Here is an 18,913-nt window from a genome sequence, read left to right on the forward strand (position 1 = left end):
CAAATTATGACGAAGTGATCCGGTTAGTTTGTTTCATTGGACATTTTTCATTTTAGGGACTAAACTAAAATGCATTCCTTGTTTGTCATCTATACGGCAGCCCTGTGGTACCATTCAGTAGACATTTTTAAACACTGACATTTTTTGGAAAACTCAATTTTTTTTCCAAATTTTGTTGTTATGAAATGTATCTTTTCCAAGGTCGTTTTAACGATACATTGTTGTTTCAAATTTGTTTTTACGAGATTTATGTTTTGGTTAGTTTTTAGAAACATTATCTTCGTTGTTGGGACGAACAAACATGAAAATGTATCTCTCGTAAAAACAAACTAGAAAAATATGCTTTTGTAAATGTATTCTTCATGGCACAGGTGGGCCTTCGTAGTCTTCTGTATTTATGATAAATGGGTACATCAACAAGGTATATTTATGCTTAATCCAACTCCAAAGCTCCAAAGATGATACTTTCCTGAATAATAAGAATCCTCGTAAAGAAACCAGCTACAATATGGTAACTCAGTTGTTTTGTTTGTTAACTTTATTTCTTAAAAAAAAAATTCATTTTTACCATTCCGGTCGCCAGCTGAACAGGAAACAGTCGCAGACTCCTGGCAATGGAAATTCCTTGTGGTGCCCACTTTGCACTTCGAAAGTTTGTCTTCAACTCCAGAGCACGACACGAAAGCGACTGATTTCTGTAAGATTGCGGCTCTGTCCAAGTGAATCCAAGTTTTGCCCCAGTCCGCAAGCGCTCCAGGATAACCCAGTTCCCGGCATGCCACACTGGCCTCGGTTACGCCCCATGATTCACGGCATATCAGGTTCCAGGTTCCGTTTTGAAAAATTTCAATGCGGCCGACGTTTGGCGTAATTCCTCCAATAAGACGAACTTGGTTTTCTGTGAATCGATGGACAGATGCTCATTTGCTATGGTAATGCATGTATGTATGATTCCGGTCTTTTGACTTAGAATTATAGGGAAAAATTGTTTTCAACTGTTACCAAACTAACTGATCCCCTTTCAGAATACGACGGTCTGGCTTTATCCCGTCGCCTGGGGATAGTTAGGTCAGTGATTGATTCTGTTAAAGACAGCGGAATCTCCCCTAAACAGCTGCAGCAAGACATTTCGGAGTGAAAGTAGTATAGTAACGTCAGAAATCTCAACAGCGACTAAAAGCACATAGGTTTTCCGGCCAATTTTGGAAAAAACGCGATTTAGTTTGTAAAATAAAGTTTCATTTTGAAAACGACTTAAAACCTGGTTTCATTTTCGCAGTAACAAGCATTCGACTTCGTTTTGTATCCTTCAAATAAATGAACGTGCATTATGTTTCATTAAAGAGGTTACAAATACGTGACTGGCATTTCGGATTGCTTAAATTCATGTGTTTGTTATCGAACTGTAAAAAAAATTAAGGTTTCTATGATTGAAACGCAGCACAAGAAGGAAGGTTCCCTCAGCGCTGGTGTTTATAGGTCTCCTACAATAGTCGGTAGATTCCAATGACAACTTGAATGGCTTATTTCAATCATGAATATTCAAACATTTAACTAAACACTTCTATTGTGAAATGTCTGTTAGTACACAAACAAATTCCAATCCTTGACCATGCATACCTTAAAAACACACAGGCGAAATTGCATGCATATTTGGGTAAATAGCTTGAGTTCAAATTAAACTGAATGCAGAATTGCAGAGGTGCATTCAATTTCGCACAAAAATGAATGTCAACATTCTAAACCAGCGCAATATCGAGAAATTGAACGCTGACTCTATACGACTGAATGCACCCTCCTTGAAATAGAATTTGTATTTGTTAAATAGAAACAGGGATTTGAATGTTCGTTCATTTCGCTCGAAAACGAATGCTACTATTACTAATTCATTTACACATTTTCCAAAATTGGCCAGGAAAACCTATGCAATGTATTAAAAAATCCAGGTATTCCAGATATGTTTTATGGTGTCAAACTCCATGCCCGTTACCAAAATCCTTGCTAGATAACTTTCCCTTCTTAATTATGATCAAAGCTCATAATTGATCGTGGTTTATAACCGTTGGTGATGGCTTTGCTGGTTTTAACCTAAATCATTCAAAACAAGAAGCCGACTTTTGGACTACTTTAACAAACACTCCATAATTATGAAAAACGTACCTTTGAACACAGAAACATTGACACAACGGACACCTGCCGTTTTAAATTTCCCACAAATCTCGGATGAAATTCGACGATGCGAGCACGCAGACAGTTCACTCTCAGTTCCCATGCAAGACAGAGTAATCATAGACTCGTCCCCAATACCCTTGGGCTCTCCGAAGTGGGCACCCCTCCAGGCCATAGTCGCGTATCCGTAGCCGAGTTGACGGCAGACAACATCGGCCTCAGAGAGTCCCCAGTCGGCGTCGCACAACAGTATCCATTGTTCCTCGGCGAAGATCATCACCCGTCCCTCGTTAGGTGTGAAGCCCCCAGAAAGACGCACTTGGAGCTTTCCCGTGGCTGTAGTCGTTTCTGTGCAGAATTATGGGTTGAGAGATATTATGGACAATCTACTCTGGCTATAACCGCTAAATTACTCGACAGAAATATTCTACACACAGATGGGTTGATTAGCACGTTTGGGGGCGCTGTATTAAGGGTTTGAATGAGGCTTATCCACCTCTTGTAATTTTCTTCGGATACCAAGGTACCTCTATATAGTCGAGTATCTATACAGAGGGTATCCGATGCCCCCCAGGACTCTATCAAACCAACTTTGCTTTCTTTGTTTTATTGTCCTAAAACACATTTGAGATGTTAACAATGGCCGCCAAAATAATCAAAATCAAAGACAATTTGTATACTTTATTAAAATTGTAACAAATTTTTAAAATAACGATTTAAATTACCGTCTAGTCATAGGTTTCTAATTTATAGTATTTTCCCATGTCTTTAAATCCAAGATGGCGGCCAAAATGGCTGCAAAAATAGGTAATATTGCAGAAACTTGTACACAAAAAACTACACATCGTTTCAGTAGTGCAGTAAATTTGTAAAATAATAAATATGATATAGTTGGGTCATTTGGGAAAGACTTCAGTGTACGGATACCTTAAGTGACTTATTACCCATCAGACAAGATCAAAAATAGCGGTGAAAATATCAAGAACCCAGAACTTTTACTGTCCCAAAGAGTTTGTGCACCTGTTAAGAGGCATCGATATGGAAATCTTTCTGACAAATGTATCCAAAACTTATTTTTAGCCTCTATAAAAATCTAAACTGGCGTCCAAAATGACTGCCCCGAGATAAACTTGGAATATGTTTATTCAAACACAATTTTTGCCTTTTTCCCTTCTGCAAGAAATAATTTGTCACAAGCAAGATCACAAGATCCAAGGTTAAAACAGACAAGTAAGAAATAAATAGAATCTCCAGTACAAAATCACAAGTGACAATCTGAGCTGGTGAATAGTACTCTGAATCCAATTCACCCAACGCCCAAGTGTCAGAGATCTCGCAGAGCCAAGTTACCTTCCTCGATCTCATCATCTAATAAGGCGAACAGTTTAGAATAGAAGGAAAACTGGACACTCGAGTAAAAACGGATACATTTCAGTATCTTGCTCGAGATTCAGCCCACCATAAGTCAGTATTTGGCGGATGAATCAGGGGAGACGTAACGAAAAACAACCGTATATGCACACACTTGGTACATTTTGAGAAGAAGGTTGAATTATTCAGAAACAAACTTCATGAACGCGGATACAGCCGTGAAGATTTAGCCCTCCTGCCTGAAAGAGGCAAGACTCACGTGAATTCGAGCAAGAAAGAGACTCTGCTTGTCTTTGTTCTGCCCTTCTATCTACGATTGCGACACTCAACGTTAAAAGGCCCTTCTAAAAAACCTAAACTGGGATTTGATCGACCGAAGTGAATGTCTCAATGCACTCTTCCCAACTAAACCCCTCATTGCATATAAACGGCACAGGGATATAAAGGATGACCTGGGTAAGGTGGAGGATCTCCACGATCCAACCAAAAACGAAAAAGAAGTGGATGTGGAGAACATTCAAATCCTAATGGAACTCCTTGAGGAACAAAAATAAATTGCGTCATTTAGGCTTGGAATTCAACCCCAAAATAACTAAAATTGAAATCTGCCTACACCAATTCTACCATAAAAAGAAAAACGATCGGGATTTTTTTGCCAAACCCCCCAAAATGGTGACTGATGAAATGCGGAAAAGAGGCACAGAAAATATGCCCTGTTCCCCCAACACAGAGGAGAAAAGGAACAACAAACAAACAGCTAGGACGGTATGCGGTATCACTGGTATACATTAAATCATTAAGTGAATAAGTACAGAAACCGCAGATACATGTATAAATAAACAAGCCCTTGCGTCGTGGAACTCCGGACAGGATAAGCGCCTAATACAATTAGGTGGAACTCCGGATAGGGATTTTTAAAACTCCCGCTCTCTGGAAACACTAGCCTAATGGACCCGTGGGCGAGTTATAACCATAATAACTGTAATTCTTAAGCGCCTAATACAATTAGGTCCCCAAGCACTTTTCCTATTATTATTACCCCTGCTCACTGGGCCAATCAAACATTCCAAATACCATTTCAGCACCCTGGGGAGTATACAGCTTAATGCTGCCATTTCGGCGCAAAGCAGCTAAATCAACCACAATAACCATCTCTGCCCTCACATGGTACCCAATTATTCCTGGGTGGAGAGGGGCAATGAGTTTGTTTCTGCATTCAATCGGGGACCCTAAACAATAGAGGACAATAAGGTCCCCGATTGACAGAGGGTCCCCGATTGACAACCGTGTACAAAACATATGAGTGGTCTTCTAAAAAAGTTGAAGTACAAACAAAAGAGGAACAATAGGGGGTCCCCAGTTGCAGGCAAATACACACTTGTGTGCGTGTGTGCCCTTGGGAACACAATGGTGTGTGGGACTTGCGAAAGTGCCAAGGGCACACGCACCATGACCCCAGGCTGGATTCGAACCCGCAACCAACGGTTTTACCCACCAAATAGGAATCTGGTGCTCTTAACCACTCCACGGGGTTATGTGTTGACAACTCTCCGACTATCGTGGCCTTGCATGAAAACACTAAGGACCTTCTAGTTAAGTATTGTTTTTTAAATTAAGCAAAATTCACAAATACTTTCTAGGAAGCTCAACTATGCACAAACGCTGGTATCGCTACCAATGTATTAAAACTGACATCAACCTAAAATTCTGTCCATGCTGGTGGCAAAATACTACTTGAATACATCAGCAAACAGACCGGTTGTCCATGAAGCTGCATAAAATCAAACAGCAAGAAAGAAGTGGGGAGTGTCCCTGTTGATGCTGATAGCAAATCTCACCCACTTCCTTCTGTAGAAATCTAATTCACCGCAGCATTCGTCTTGGAATAATCCTATAAAAAATGTTGGTAAAAGTATAATATCGACTGATTGTTCCTTGAACCCTACTTGCACAGGCCAGTTTACCTGATTTTCTTAGCCAGAGAAACACATCCTTTAATTTAAACAAAAATCTTGAAAAACGAAATTCATGGTCGCGGCCGAACTCCGGAACTCTGCCCTACCAAACTTAAGACGTAGAGGCAACATGTGTGATTACGCCTCCTCCCAACATACACATGTATTAACATTAATGACCATTTGGATTTTAAAAACTCTCAAAATACTGAGCATTGGTTTTAAAATGACCAGTTAAGCAGGCCATTACATCATAAAGACAACCATGCTACAAATGTGTTTTAGGACCATAAAAAGAAGTTTAAAAAGTTGGTTTGGTAGAGTCCTGGGGAGTTAGCGGATACCCTCCGTAGAAACTCGACTACTATAGCCACCCTCCTAAACAAAAACGGGCGCAGTGATTCTGAATGCGTGAGAGGATGATATTGGACATGTAGGGAAGTGGAGAGTTCATGATAATTTTCTCTAAAAGTTTCCTTTTTTTCTTTTTCCTCGATTCCTTCAGAAAACCCCCTTTCATCGCCATAGCCATTACTCTTTGATTTAAGTGGGGTATTATGATGTACCAAAAAAAAGAATACAGAAAAGTATCTTTCATCTCGCACTCACGAGATCGAAATTGCCAGGGTACCTCTCTACACAAGTGCGAAATAACCAAGTTTGTAATTCAGGGTACCAGGCGCACGTTAAGCGTATTGGTGTGTGCGATATGATTAACGTTTTAGGCATGTGCGAATGGCCAGTTTCAATTCGGCTCGCGATTTAGCCCATGATCATTTGCTTAGATCAGTCTAGTCCGCGTGATTTAGCCAATAGGAGGGCAGAATGCGGTACTTGTCACAACATTTGTTTTTAAGCTCAAGCAGTGCGTTCAACACAACAGCAATTTTTAAAGTCTGTACTTGGTACAACCAAACCCCACTTCAAATGAAAGCTATGACGATTTTGGAAAGGTTTACGAAGAAAAAGTGACAGATCCCGGAAAATTTGAGAGAAATGAGATTGAAGATTGTAACCCTAGACATTTTTGAATCTGCCACTCTTACATTTTGCTGCCAGGTCCATTTATGCGGACGCGTGCATAGTTACAAAATAAAGGGTAATTCGCCAAAGCCACATAAGAAAAGAAGGGACACGCGCACTTGTTGATCAGCGCCTTGCAACTGAAAATGTTGGGGGTTTGGCAAAATAAATTCTGGTGGATAGTCGGTGTTAGCTCCCCTTGGTATTGGAAGTGCCACAACTCCCAATGTTTCGGGGAGCCAACATTGACTATCCACTCTGTCAAATCATGTGATAAGCCTAATATTGATGAAATTCGTCTGCATTGTCAAACATTACTACGGCAACGTTACTTTCTTCAGCGAGAACCTCTAACGCTCTGGATAAGCGAAGAACCTCTGAAAAGTACTCGAATGACATCTTGATAAGCCACGCATTTGGGAGGAGCGAGGACTGACAAGGTCAGAGACGCTGGAGGTGAAACCCAACCCAATCTGTTCCGTTTCGCGTCGTATTGCCGCGTCACAAAGTGCAACGGAAATCGATAGTAGCCATGCAGCACCCGTCAGCAGTCCATTGGCGTTAGGCCTGGAGCTGGGCTGAAGGCGCTATACGCACTACGATTTCACATGTTATGAGGAATGTCTGCCAAGAGAAAGCGGAAGACAGACACTGTTTTTACAGCTTTCAGGATAACATGCAAGGACAAAACGCTGTATACTAATCTATGAGCCGCTCTTGTTTCATGTTATCCGTGTGTACTTAACTTGAAAAATAAACAAACAAAAATAGAAAATAAAGTGACTTTTACATGTATGTCGAGACTCGTTTGTTGGACCCTCCTGTCACTGATTTGCTTAACAGAACCAGTCTATGTCTCCCTATCGCCCGCGTGCGTCTCCAAGCGTATTTTAAAATTTTATTCGTCTTTTTTAGCGATTTACAATTTTGGGATGATGACCAGTCATTGTTTCATTTTTACCATCAGTCACCGCCTTCAAGTTTTTAAACTCAGATCTTTGCTAAGGGGAACCGACCCAGTTCGCTTCCCTTCACTTTCCCTCCCCCACCACATTTTCTGAAGTACAGTCACCGTGGGTCACCGAGAATCGATATAACAACCAGCCGTTCATCATCACTAGACGGGGAACCAACCAAGGACCACTGGAGGAAAGTCATCATCAAGTTAAACCATAGGACGCAACAGAATGGCAGGGCGTATAGCTTCGCTGCCGCCGACAACGGGCACCCAATCGGATGGTCTCACGGTTCTTTTTTCAATTCATGTATATTGTATAAAAGTATGCTGGTGATTGAAAATTGTACTGATTACTGAAGTACTGAACTCTGTTCTATACTTTAAACAACAACTTGGGGTAGAGAATGATCTACCCGTTATCGTCTTAGGTTTGGAAGATGAGCCTTAAAGTTGAATTCTAATTTCTTTGATTTCCGGCAAATTTATATTGTCCTTTAGAATAAACTCTTTTGAGTCATGTTTATATCAACGAATCGGCTGGGTTTACCCATATTATATAGACCTGCGGCATATTGATGACTTGGTGTGCGTCCGTTGGGTGAAAACTTCGATTTTCGTGTGGCATACCTATTTTATGAATGTGGCTATTTGGGTAAATGAATACATACCATGCAGCGTCGCTTTTACATAATTAACTCTTGCTGAATTTAATCTCAACACTACAGCAAGATAGACAATTGTTCGAGGCTTAATGCTTGACATCGTGGGATTCCAAGAGTCGAGAAAGCCAATACGTAGCATTTAAAATCTTATTATTGGCCAATACATCTAAGACCAGTCTCTGACGCTTTGCCCATCAGAATTCTTCCCGGCGGGAGCTGCAACAAGAGAAATTAAATCGAGGCTAGATATAAAAGGGCGAGAGAGAGAGTATGGAATCTCAAAGTGGCCTCTGCATCCAAAAGTGCACTTGCAATTTGGCGGAGTGGGTGGAAGAGTGCAGGTTGGCGCTACATAAGTGGCGTGAGGCGTTCAGGAGGAGAACACTGGAAACCAGACCACACCGAAGCAGTTCAGATTACCTCCACGTAAATGTGAAAGATTGGTTTGTCCTCGTTTACTTCATGTCTTGCGGCATTTTCCGAATGCCCCGTTTCTTTATTGTCGTCTGGAGGTTATATTAGAACTTACGGATGGTAGGGCATTTAACATGATCCCGCAAGCTAAAGAATCGACATACGGAGTTGAGGCATAGGTCTACACAGATTTGTCCACGGGCAAAACACTAGCAGACCGGTAGCTTTCCGTATTGGAAGTGCCACTCTATCTTTATTCGAGCTCAAAATGACCTGCTGAGCTCCTCTCTCGCAACCGGGTCGCATTCAAACGGAATGAAGATTAACGAGACCAGACTCGAATCATGACTTTTTCTTAGCATTGCTGTCCTGTCCAATAACTATTTTCAAGTTGTTTTTCAATTAAGACTCAAACTCATAACGGCATGATGAAACACGCCGAATTCCAGACCACTTCTGAAAGGTTTGAGCGAATTACCCAGAATTGCGTTCATACACTAATTCCCATAGCTAGTCTTGTCGCGTGAAAGCTTCAATGAAATCGTCCGATCCATGAAATACTAAGAGCCACCTGGTCTATATGAGACGTCTAATGGGGAAACTGTTTTTCTCAAAGGGAATGCGTTCCGAGTTGTTTGAACTCCCGACCGGGAATACATTTGATCGTTCGCAGTGATCGAAATAACGTCTTAAATAAAATTCAAATACCAGTAACAAGGCGACATGGTGTTCGTTTTAGTTACAAACACTGGCAGATCAGGTGAAATCAATTTCTTGTTTGATGACGTCACATAATTGTGCGGTTTGCCACCGCAAAATGTGAATTTGGCGATTATCTCTTAAGTACGTGTATGTTAAATGATAAAGTCAATCAAGACGAAACTGATCATCTCCAAATAGTCTATTCAGAAACATCCGGGATGATGACACCATTCCCTTGAAACTTAACTGTCTTTGATTCTACACGGGAGGGCGCCCTTTTACGTTTTGACGTCAACAATCCTTGCAGAGTTCATAATACAATTCAGTATTTTTGCAATTTGGTTGGGTGTAGAAAAATCCCTGCGTTTTTGAATTATAATCCCATATCACTGCACTTCCGGTTACTCCGAACGTCAAGGTCACGTGACTTTCCATTGCATTTAGTAATGGTTCCCAAGATTTGGTCTGCCAGGTCCCAAAATATGAACGTGCAACCTCATTCGTCATCTGACTGGCGACTCGTTGATCACATGTCACTGAATTATATTCCCGTTGAATAGAACTTCACTTGACTGGTTCCCACCTCCATTTTTTATACATGATATATGTCATTCCCGGTAAGAAAGTGAAAAATAATGCAGGGGACAGGAATCCGTCAAACATTGCGCAGCACTACCAATGGATTTCGCTTCGGACATGAATCTGTCTCGCAAAATGGCGGACGTAAATAAATGTACGTAATGACCGTTTATTCATACAGAAGAGGGTTTGCATAAAACAAATGATGAGTGTTTCAAATTCGGTGACAGATTCACCTCACGGAAAGAAACATTTCATCTGTCACCTCATGAAATTATCCTTACCATGGCACTCATAAGCATTCATTATTTGTTTACTATTTCTTGTGGAGATATCGACCAATGTACATGTATTGACTTGTTTTTAAGTATTTTTAAAAGTACCTCAGTTTCCTCCTTCATTAACCCTGAAGCAAAGGTCAGATAACTCAAACAACCACACAAACTATTTCTGTACTTAAGATCTGTCGGATCCAAAAATATGAGCTCCCTGCTTGTAACATTTCATGAGATACAGGTGATGGAAGTTGGTTGTTTTGAAACTGCAAATTTCTTGTAATTTGATACATGGCGTGATGTCAGACTTGTAGGTGTGCCTGGGTATCAGGGTTAATCTTCGTGTCACGTTTCAAATTTATACCGTATGCTGCCTCGGAGAAAACCGTGGTAAATTCTCGTCAAGAAAAAAGGGAGAAAGATCGACCACTACAAACCAAACAGGTGACTTGTGCGATGATCGATTGCTTAATAATCTTGACGCCATTGCGTAAGGCTTAATGTTAAGGGAATCAAACATCCGTGAATATGTCAGCGCAATCCGGGTGCAGTAACATGGCTAAACTAAGCACTCTCTCGGAGTCTCTCAGTACAGTATCTATTCTTTACCATTCGACCTTCAGAGGCTATCATTTCGGAAGGGGCTTTGTACAGTTGTTTGGCAAAGCTGGGTCTTCCCGTACTATTTGGTTCCATGCATTCATTCGACTCAACGAGTATACGGCAATCCGATCTGATGGCATTTAAGACCACAGAGTTTGATATAAATGTTCAAGACCTATCAAGGTGCGAACTTCATCTCAGTTCATGCAGAGGCATCGCCGTGCACTTCAAACTGTTGATAAAAAAGGGAACCTCGGAAACAACATGAGAAATATCAATAGCTCAACCCCTTGCCATTAAAATCGTCTACGGACACAGGGGACAGTGACAAAGGGAAGGGGTCACCCAGGACCCGCGTCTGTCGAGTGCTTGACCGGTCACTCCAACAGCTTGACTTAATTGTAAGTGGTTCGAAAAAAAAATCACTTGGGTATATGTATATATAACGTACTGACTGAAGATTACTCTCCCCGTGACTGGGGGCCTAAACATATATTTTAAAAAATCAAGAAAAAAAACCACGAAACTATGCAACGGCTTGTGAGTCTTCATACTGTCTGCATAAGTAATTTATACGCAGAAAGATTCCAATTTAGCGAATAAAACATCAACCGAAAAATAAACATTTGCTCGGGCAAGAGTTTCCTCACTCACGACAATTTGAAATTAGAATAATTTGTTTTCGTCTTGTTTTTAAATCATTATTTTAGGTTTCTACATATAAAGGCCATTTCATGCGCCAAATGGACGCAGTGGTAAACCTGCGAACAGTATTTGTGTTTCAGTCACAGCCAAGCACCGCGTCACTTGCAACCACGATCAACTTCGCGATATCAGAGCTCCAACTGTAACTCATGCACCGTATACATCGCAAACCGGTTCGGCAGTCGTGCGCTGTACGAACTCAGGATGAGACATTTCCAGAAGTGCTATCTCTTCAATAAGTACCCATGACAGACATGCTGGGTTTATCTCTCTTCTACCTAAATCAAAGATGTAATCCAGTTATTCGAGCCTGTTACACTCCTCTTTCAGCTCTCGCTCACCAAACTCCATTCTAAGCATCCAAGCGACAGATCTTATCTTCGCTTCATCTTCTTCCGATCTCCACAGTCTGCCCAATCTCCACCCCCACTTCCTCTCTTTTATCACCCTGCCCTTGTGTATCATCTTGGACCAATACACCCCTCTATTCGTCCGTATCGATCCGATATCCGTATCAGTATTTCCACAAAACGAAACCCGTTGGTCCTCCCTACGGGTTTCAAGGAGATGTACCACCTGCCACGTGTGTTTTTATAACACAATTCTAGCAAGTTCCCAGCAGTTTGCTTCCTTTTTTGTACGGGCGTTATCTCGAACCCGAGTCGTGCTTTATTGCATTCGTTTGAAGTCGAGCCAAAACTGTTAGTTTATTTAACACAGAGCCAATTTCCAGGGCCCAAACTTGCTTTCCTGCGCGGAGGGGAATAAATTTAGATTTTTAAAAAATAACCTGCTAGGGTCTTTCCGAGTGGTAAGGCAAACTTTTAGGTTGTTTTACTTGCTTCGGAAGGAAGGGAAGTGAACTTGCCCAAAAATCGCCTCTCTCTAATCTTTCTTTGGTGGGCGGCATGTCCCGTTGCCCCCCCCCACTAATGCCTTTATTAAAAGAATTTTACAGAGATTATTACAGATCAGTAACATAACGATAATATCAGTCTGTCATCGTGGAAATGTTCTGCAAAAAAGTGTGTTTAAAATAAATGCTGAAAACAGGAGACACCATGCACCTGCACTCCAGCTTTGAAATTAATATTTATATCTGGTACCACTTGCATAGCGACCTCTGCTGGGAACCAGACCGCCTCTCGCAAGGCCCACTATATAGAGCATGGGTCCGCATAATACTCCACATACCCTGATATTGTGAAGTGATAAGAGATGTAAATCACGTGAGATGTTCCTTTGCTACATTCACATTTACTGGCGTATGTAATCAGAGTCCACAATGTGTAATTTACTGATGTTAAAATGAAATACATTTTCCTCCAGAAGACAGATCTGGGTCAACAGCAATTTTAAATGATCTTTTATAGAGGAAAAGTGGTCACAAACACAGATAGACCCTTGCGTCAGATGACCTGAACACGGGTAGGCTTTTAGACCTGTAGAAAAAGAAAACTGTCCCTGCAGGGGCTTTGGGTATCTGGGGTAGCAAACGAGGCGATACGGTGTAACACTGTACGTTCTGCTTAGTATGAGGCTTAATTGACTGCATACACGATGGATGCTTGACAGTCTACATTGGTCAAGCAGTACAATCATCTCCTATACACGCGACATTACACTCTAAATCTACAACTGAAAACAACCTGTCCTGATTCCAATGACGTACAGTACAAGAACCACCGCAAACATTTCCCCCTCTCTGTTATGTAAACTCAGCGTCATCCTGTTTAAGTGCTTTCGGAGATGCGGACACACGTGAAAGCGCTTTTAACATTCGATCCGTAAAAGAGATACTTCTCTCGCGCGCGGACTCGCCCTGGGGAGTTTTGCCGCAGATGCGCGCGGACGGATTCCAGACACGGACGGGAACCCTGCAGTTCCACGAGAACGAAGTTACAAATGTATGCCCCGAAAAGATCATGGAGACAACGGGCAGGGGACCAGCTCTATGCATGGACTCATGTTTGCAAACACTGATTACAGACGAAGCGGAAATGGAACTAACGCCGTACGATTAGAAATTCGCGTTTCTAAATTAAGCAACTTAGCTGAATGCAACAACTTCAGCAAGTTAAAACTATACGTATTCAAAAAAAAAATGATTTCGTTTGAGATACACCTTATTTTGAGGAGAAAGACAGCCCCTTTAGGCTTACTTCTTCCCGTCTTCGTGATGTCAAATTCCAGGTCCGTATGGTTGTTGTACGTGAATTTGAAAATTTACATTATTTCAGTATATTGCCGAACTTTTTTAACCTTGGCCTAGTAGAAACCGTCTTCGAGTAACCAAACAAAGGAAGAAATTCAGTAAAACTTGTTTCAGTAATGATGTCGACTACGTACATCTAACAACAGAAGTAGGAGCCGAAGCAACAAGCTTATTTAGAGAAGAGCTGCTTTGTGTACGTGGTTACATAAACTTCCTCATATTTTCTGGATACGAGGTTAATAGGAATGGCATGTTGGCAGGCAATAGAATGTATGATGTAACTAAACTTGGAGGAGGTATTCGATGCAAACTGGTTTGAAAAACTTATTGCCACGTTAAAACTAAGAAAAATGTAACGAATAAAGAAAAGTACGAGACAAAAGTGCATCGACTCAACTCAGAGCTGATTGAATACTGCAGAAATTTCCCTAAATTTCAGACCGCAAATTGAATTTAGCATTCACGCTGTATTACGCACTGGAATGTTACCCTAAACATTTGCGAAAGCAGAGTGAATTTTTCGTCACTTTTGAGGCTTTTTAATCACGTCTCGCTCTGCGCGAGTCGATTTTTCCCGCGAGTTTCCAGGGAAGCTTCGACTCCTCTAATCTCATAAACGGGTCCCCATCGCCCGTTTTGGGGTCATACCCGCGCCTTCCTGATGATTAGTGTGTTGGAAATAATGAGGTTAGGCACTCCATCAATGAAAGCAGACAGCGCAAGGCCCCTGGCTGTTTGGAGATACAATTTTTTGTCGCAGGAAAATTCAGTCAATGGAATGAGACGAGTTGAGTACAGCTGATCCGATTACCAGGGATAAATATGTTGGGGGGAAACAGGTAGGTCAAATATAAGGTCATCACTTCATCGGATAGTTGACCTCAGTATGCTTCAAAGATGCGGAGATTCTATGTGCTGCGGCATCTAGCACCACAGTTTCGAAGATGGAATGGATACTCATCATTTAGTAGATTTGTTTGGTGCCTCAATAAATTGTGATGCTCAAATTTGTGCCGATGTTGCTTCCAAACTCTGGCTGGAAATCGGCATATATACGATAATAGGAGCAATTATGCACTGCGTCGACAACCATTGCAAACTGAAGTGAAACTCGTTGGGTGCTGAAAGCCAGAAAACTGTGTCTAATTTATACACAGTTTTCATTTGTTTCTTTAATTAAAAAGGGATGGGCAATAGGGGAACAACAATCTGCGGGGAAGGGACATGTGCTCCCATATTCTCGCCAGTGACACTGCGCAAGCAAGGGTTTGCAACGAACTGGGCACTTTTCAACATAACAGTAGGCCTATGTCTTGCACAGCAGTAAAAGTGCCGTGCAAAATAATATTTGTAATGCAGTCTTTGTAAATGTACCTTTGTGTCCCTTTTCATGTTGATATCAATTTCGTTCCCCCATTTTAACTGTATTCTGGTGCTTTAAAAATTGGTCATGCATATAGTTATCTGCACATTGAGAAAATGGGATATAATTTCATGAAGAAATCTTGACGTACGCTGCTCCTATTACAGCTGTTTTTAATTTTCTTTTCTTTGGTGACTCGCTGTTGTTTTAGTACATGGAAGTGGGCCAGTAAATACGTTTCTCACATAATAATAATTCCAATGAATAAATTTAGGGTTCGAAATTTCAACAGACCCCCTCCAAAAATAATAACTTTAAATAATTTAGTGTCTTTCTGATTTTTCATCGTAGCACCAGCGCCCTCATTTTTCAGGAAAAGCGTGGAAAGTGTTTAATGTTTTAAGTGCATTTTGCAATAAGATCCAACCTAAATGGATGTCGAATAATTTCCATACATTTCAGATGAGGGCATGGAAGGTTGCACAGGTTATATTCTGAAGTAAACGTCGTGTCAATGGGCCTGTAATCATCACACCTTCCCCATTTGAATAAGGTGCCACCAAAACTCAAATGCGTTTGAAGGCCTACTTAACAGTCTCACCTTCTCAAAAAAAAACAATAAAAAAACAATTTTGCGGACCCTCCCCAACAAAACAAAACACTGCCGAGTCTTAGTGCTAAAAGAATACCGTTTGGTGCGAAGGTGTCGCCTATATTCCCCGCAATGGCACTGCTGAAAAGGAGATCTCCACTGACAACTTCGGTAGCGTGCTCAGTATGGTAAATCGAACCACAATAGCTTGTATACAGCCACAGAATGTATGAAGGGACCGTCACGAAATGACGTCCGTTTTGGTATTCAGCACTGCGTGTTTACGGTGTTTGCTTCTCTAGAGTAGGACTGTACCCAAGAAAATCCCCTTTAAAAGGCGTATCAAGGAACATATAATGATTTGAATTTTCCCCCCAAATCCTAAATTAGTGACTGCTATGGTGTGGAAAATAGTTTTTCTATAGCATCGATCGGCTACACAAGACCAAGCTGCAGCAAAGTATAGAATGAATTGAAATGTAATCTTGAATTAATCTGCAAACAAAATGAAATTATAGTGTTGCAACTTTACATTGCATTTCGCGTTCCCTTAATGGTATTGTGGAATGAAACTGGGGTTTATTTTCGTGGAAAATGAACGATATAAAATGGATAGTTGTCTTAAGAAGCCTGCACCTAAAGGAAATCACTCGAGATTACTTTTCTGTTTTCCCAAAGCGGAATCCGAAAATAAAAATTAAGTTTTTTTCGTTCATTTACTCATCTCCAAAAAGCCTCTGTTAAACATTTATTAGCACTTAAATTTACAGAAACTAAAATGCTCTCTGACCCGGAAGAGAAAAATAATGCCAAAATTAACATTCTCATTTCCAAAACCTAAAAATTTATTATGACCAGTGTAACTCGGTGCACTCGTAGGCCTACACAGATAAAAGTTACAACATGCAACACCCCCTCTGCCATTATTATTTCTTTGATGACGGGGATTTATTTTTGTGTGGTATAAAAATGATGTTTCACATTTGTGAAGTAGAAACAATAATTTCGTTTGGGGTGACGCATGAAATACTTCATACCACGTGACTTCGCCTCATGGATTAGAACGTTCTACACACGTTATTCATCTCACAAAAGTACTCTTGCCATGGCACTCATGAAACGTTCCTTTCGTGATTAATATCATTATTACACAACCCCTGAATAAATACTGAAAAAAATTCCCTGAATCACTTACGAGTTCTCACATTTCTTGTATCCGTAGAATAGAACTTCTTTTTTTCCTTAGAATTGGTCTTTCCCTTTACAACACAGCCTTGACATGCACTGAGAAAAATGATTCAACGACATATGATCAATGCTGCACCAATGTGGATTTCTTCAGGAGTAAACTGTACTAAATCAAGGTGATATAACCTAAGAAAACGAGACTTAATTTGCAGGAGATACGGATGACGAGCAGTTTGCACAAATTCATGGGCGTGCTTGGGGATACCGTGTTACTCGAATAAAAAAAAAATTGCTTCCTCGGTCACAATAGGGCATACAAATTATTTGATTTCCATAACAATCAGTGCATTTTATCTTCATATTTTGTGCGAGTTCCTTGTCCTTAATTTATACACATCATATGACTCGTATGTGACTTATTAATGCTCATGAGAATACCTGATCACAATATTTAACACTCCGACCTGATAAGTTGTCATAAAACAGTTCATAATTCTTAACAGGAATAAGGATTCGACATCGCCAGTGTTGTGTCCTCCATAGATAGCAGTTGAAACTGCGAATGTATTTATGAGCCGCGATCGCAGTTGTCAAAATTTGTGTATTCCAGTATAAAATTAACTGCGTGAAGATGAGGTCTTAATTTGTGACAATAATTAGGGCCTATTTTCTTGACAGACTCACAAATGGTGATGCTGGTGAGTTGCTTGTCGCAAAAGAGATCAACCTTTAAAAACAATTTCTCCTATTCATGGGCCCTGCAGGAAAGTCCTTCTTTCTTTGTGGGGAAAGACCGAAAATCGTTACAGCGAAGTAAATCAAAGGGTGGGATGGGTTCGTTTAGAATTCAACCTACACAGTACAGACCTACGTGCATTTTATGTATGCTGAGTAAATGTGCATTCACTGAGACCAGGGAAACGAGCTCTCCAATCCCACGCAGAGAGGGGGAGATAAAAAGAACACTCCACCTCGTCCCTTCTTCTTCCTTAATCCACGCATGTCAGTACCACTTGTACGACCCGACCGTCCCCAGGGGCAACGCTTGCGGCTCGGAGAAAGACGAACTCAGGACCTAGCTTGTTGGATTATCTCTCGTTACACGCTACAGGCGTCACATTCTGGAGTATTCCTTCGCCGGAGGGGGCGACACAGGCCGGCGAGTATGCAAAAAAATGGACGCTCGAGTGTTACGCGGTGGAGACGTGAGGTGCTTATTTGGCCCGCTTTACGTTTTGAACCCTCCGGGCAATAAACAGCCGATCAATAAATGAGATCAGGTACGGAGGGATTGATCGGGAGTTTGCATGAAATTGTTTGGCGATCGAATGCACTAGCAAGGGGCTTATTCAACCCGTTATGAGGTGTCACCTGTGACGTAAACAACCACTCCAATTCACAAATTTAAAAAAATCCAAGATAAATTTGATCACTTTACATCCAGTCCAATCTCTGGGGAAATGCGTACGAAAAGCTAGTTTAGAAATATTACAGAAAATGGACCAAACTGTTTCTTTTGATAATATACTACAAAATAATGACAATACAAATTAAATTTTAATACCTGAATAGTAGAAATTGAATATAAACATTTCTACATTAAACGCACACAGAAAACAGATGAATATTAAAGGTAATTATGTACGCTTGCCTGTTATATGAAAACACACTCCCCAGAACTGGCAACGTCTCGTACTCAGTCACGACTATGTTATAAACCATTCACAGTGACATTCGTTTCAGGAGTGCAAAGGGAAAGTTATATGAAACTTGCCAACATGCAAACCGGAATGGCGTAATAAATTCAAAATCGATGGAACATAGCAGATACCGTTAACGCTTCATGAGGCTTGCGAAAATGCCGGCTTAGGGAACCCGCCAAGGAAATGTCACAAGAAGCAATTTTCAATTTAAGATTTATGAGGAACATTATCGTGAAGTGACTGACTTCGTGCCAAGCAAGTCCGTTTTGTTTACAAGGGCCCGTGAAAAATAATGATAAAACCTTCAGGTTTATGGAGAAGTAAACAAACTTGAAGCTAATCCCCTGCACGCATAGCAGAGAAGCAGCGGGCACTGAAAGCGGCCCACTTGTTATTGTATCTGTTTTGTCTTGATTATTTCTTGGGAAGTAAGTGG

At 40.9% G+C, this 18,913-nt stretch overlaps 1 protein-coding gene across 1 annotated transcript in view; it reads right to left on the bottom strand.

The window, feature by feature from the left end:
* LOC110982203 (scavenger receptor cysteine-rich domain-containing protein DMBT1-like) overlaps window positions 1-18,913 on the bottom strand; it is a 38,963-nt gene that overhangs the window by 9,178 nt on the left and 10,872 nt on the right. Inside the window, exons 2-3 of the mRNA XM_022240460.2 lie at window positions 2,161-2,517; window positions 569-898 (exon numbers count right to left, since the gene is read on the bottom strand). Of these exons, the coding sequence (XP_022096152.2) occupies window positions 569-898; window positions 2,161-2,517 (687 nt within the window). The remainder of the gene's footprint in view (window positions 1-568; window positions 899-2,160; window positions 2,518-18,913) is intronic.

This window comes from Acanthaster planci, linkage group LG06 (assembly GCF_054643075.1).
Source record: "Acanthaster planci isolate LZ-2023a linkage group LG06, COTS_SCS, whole genome shotgun sequence".
Taxonomy (NCBI): domain Eukaryota; kingdom Metazoa; phylum Echinodermata; class Asteroidea; order Valvatida; family Acanthasteridae; genus Acanthaster; species Acanthaster planci.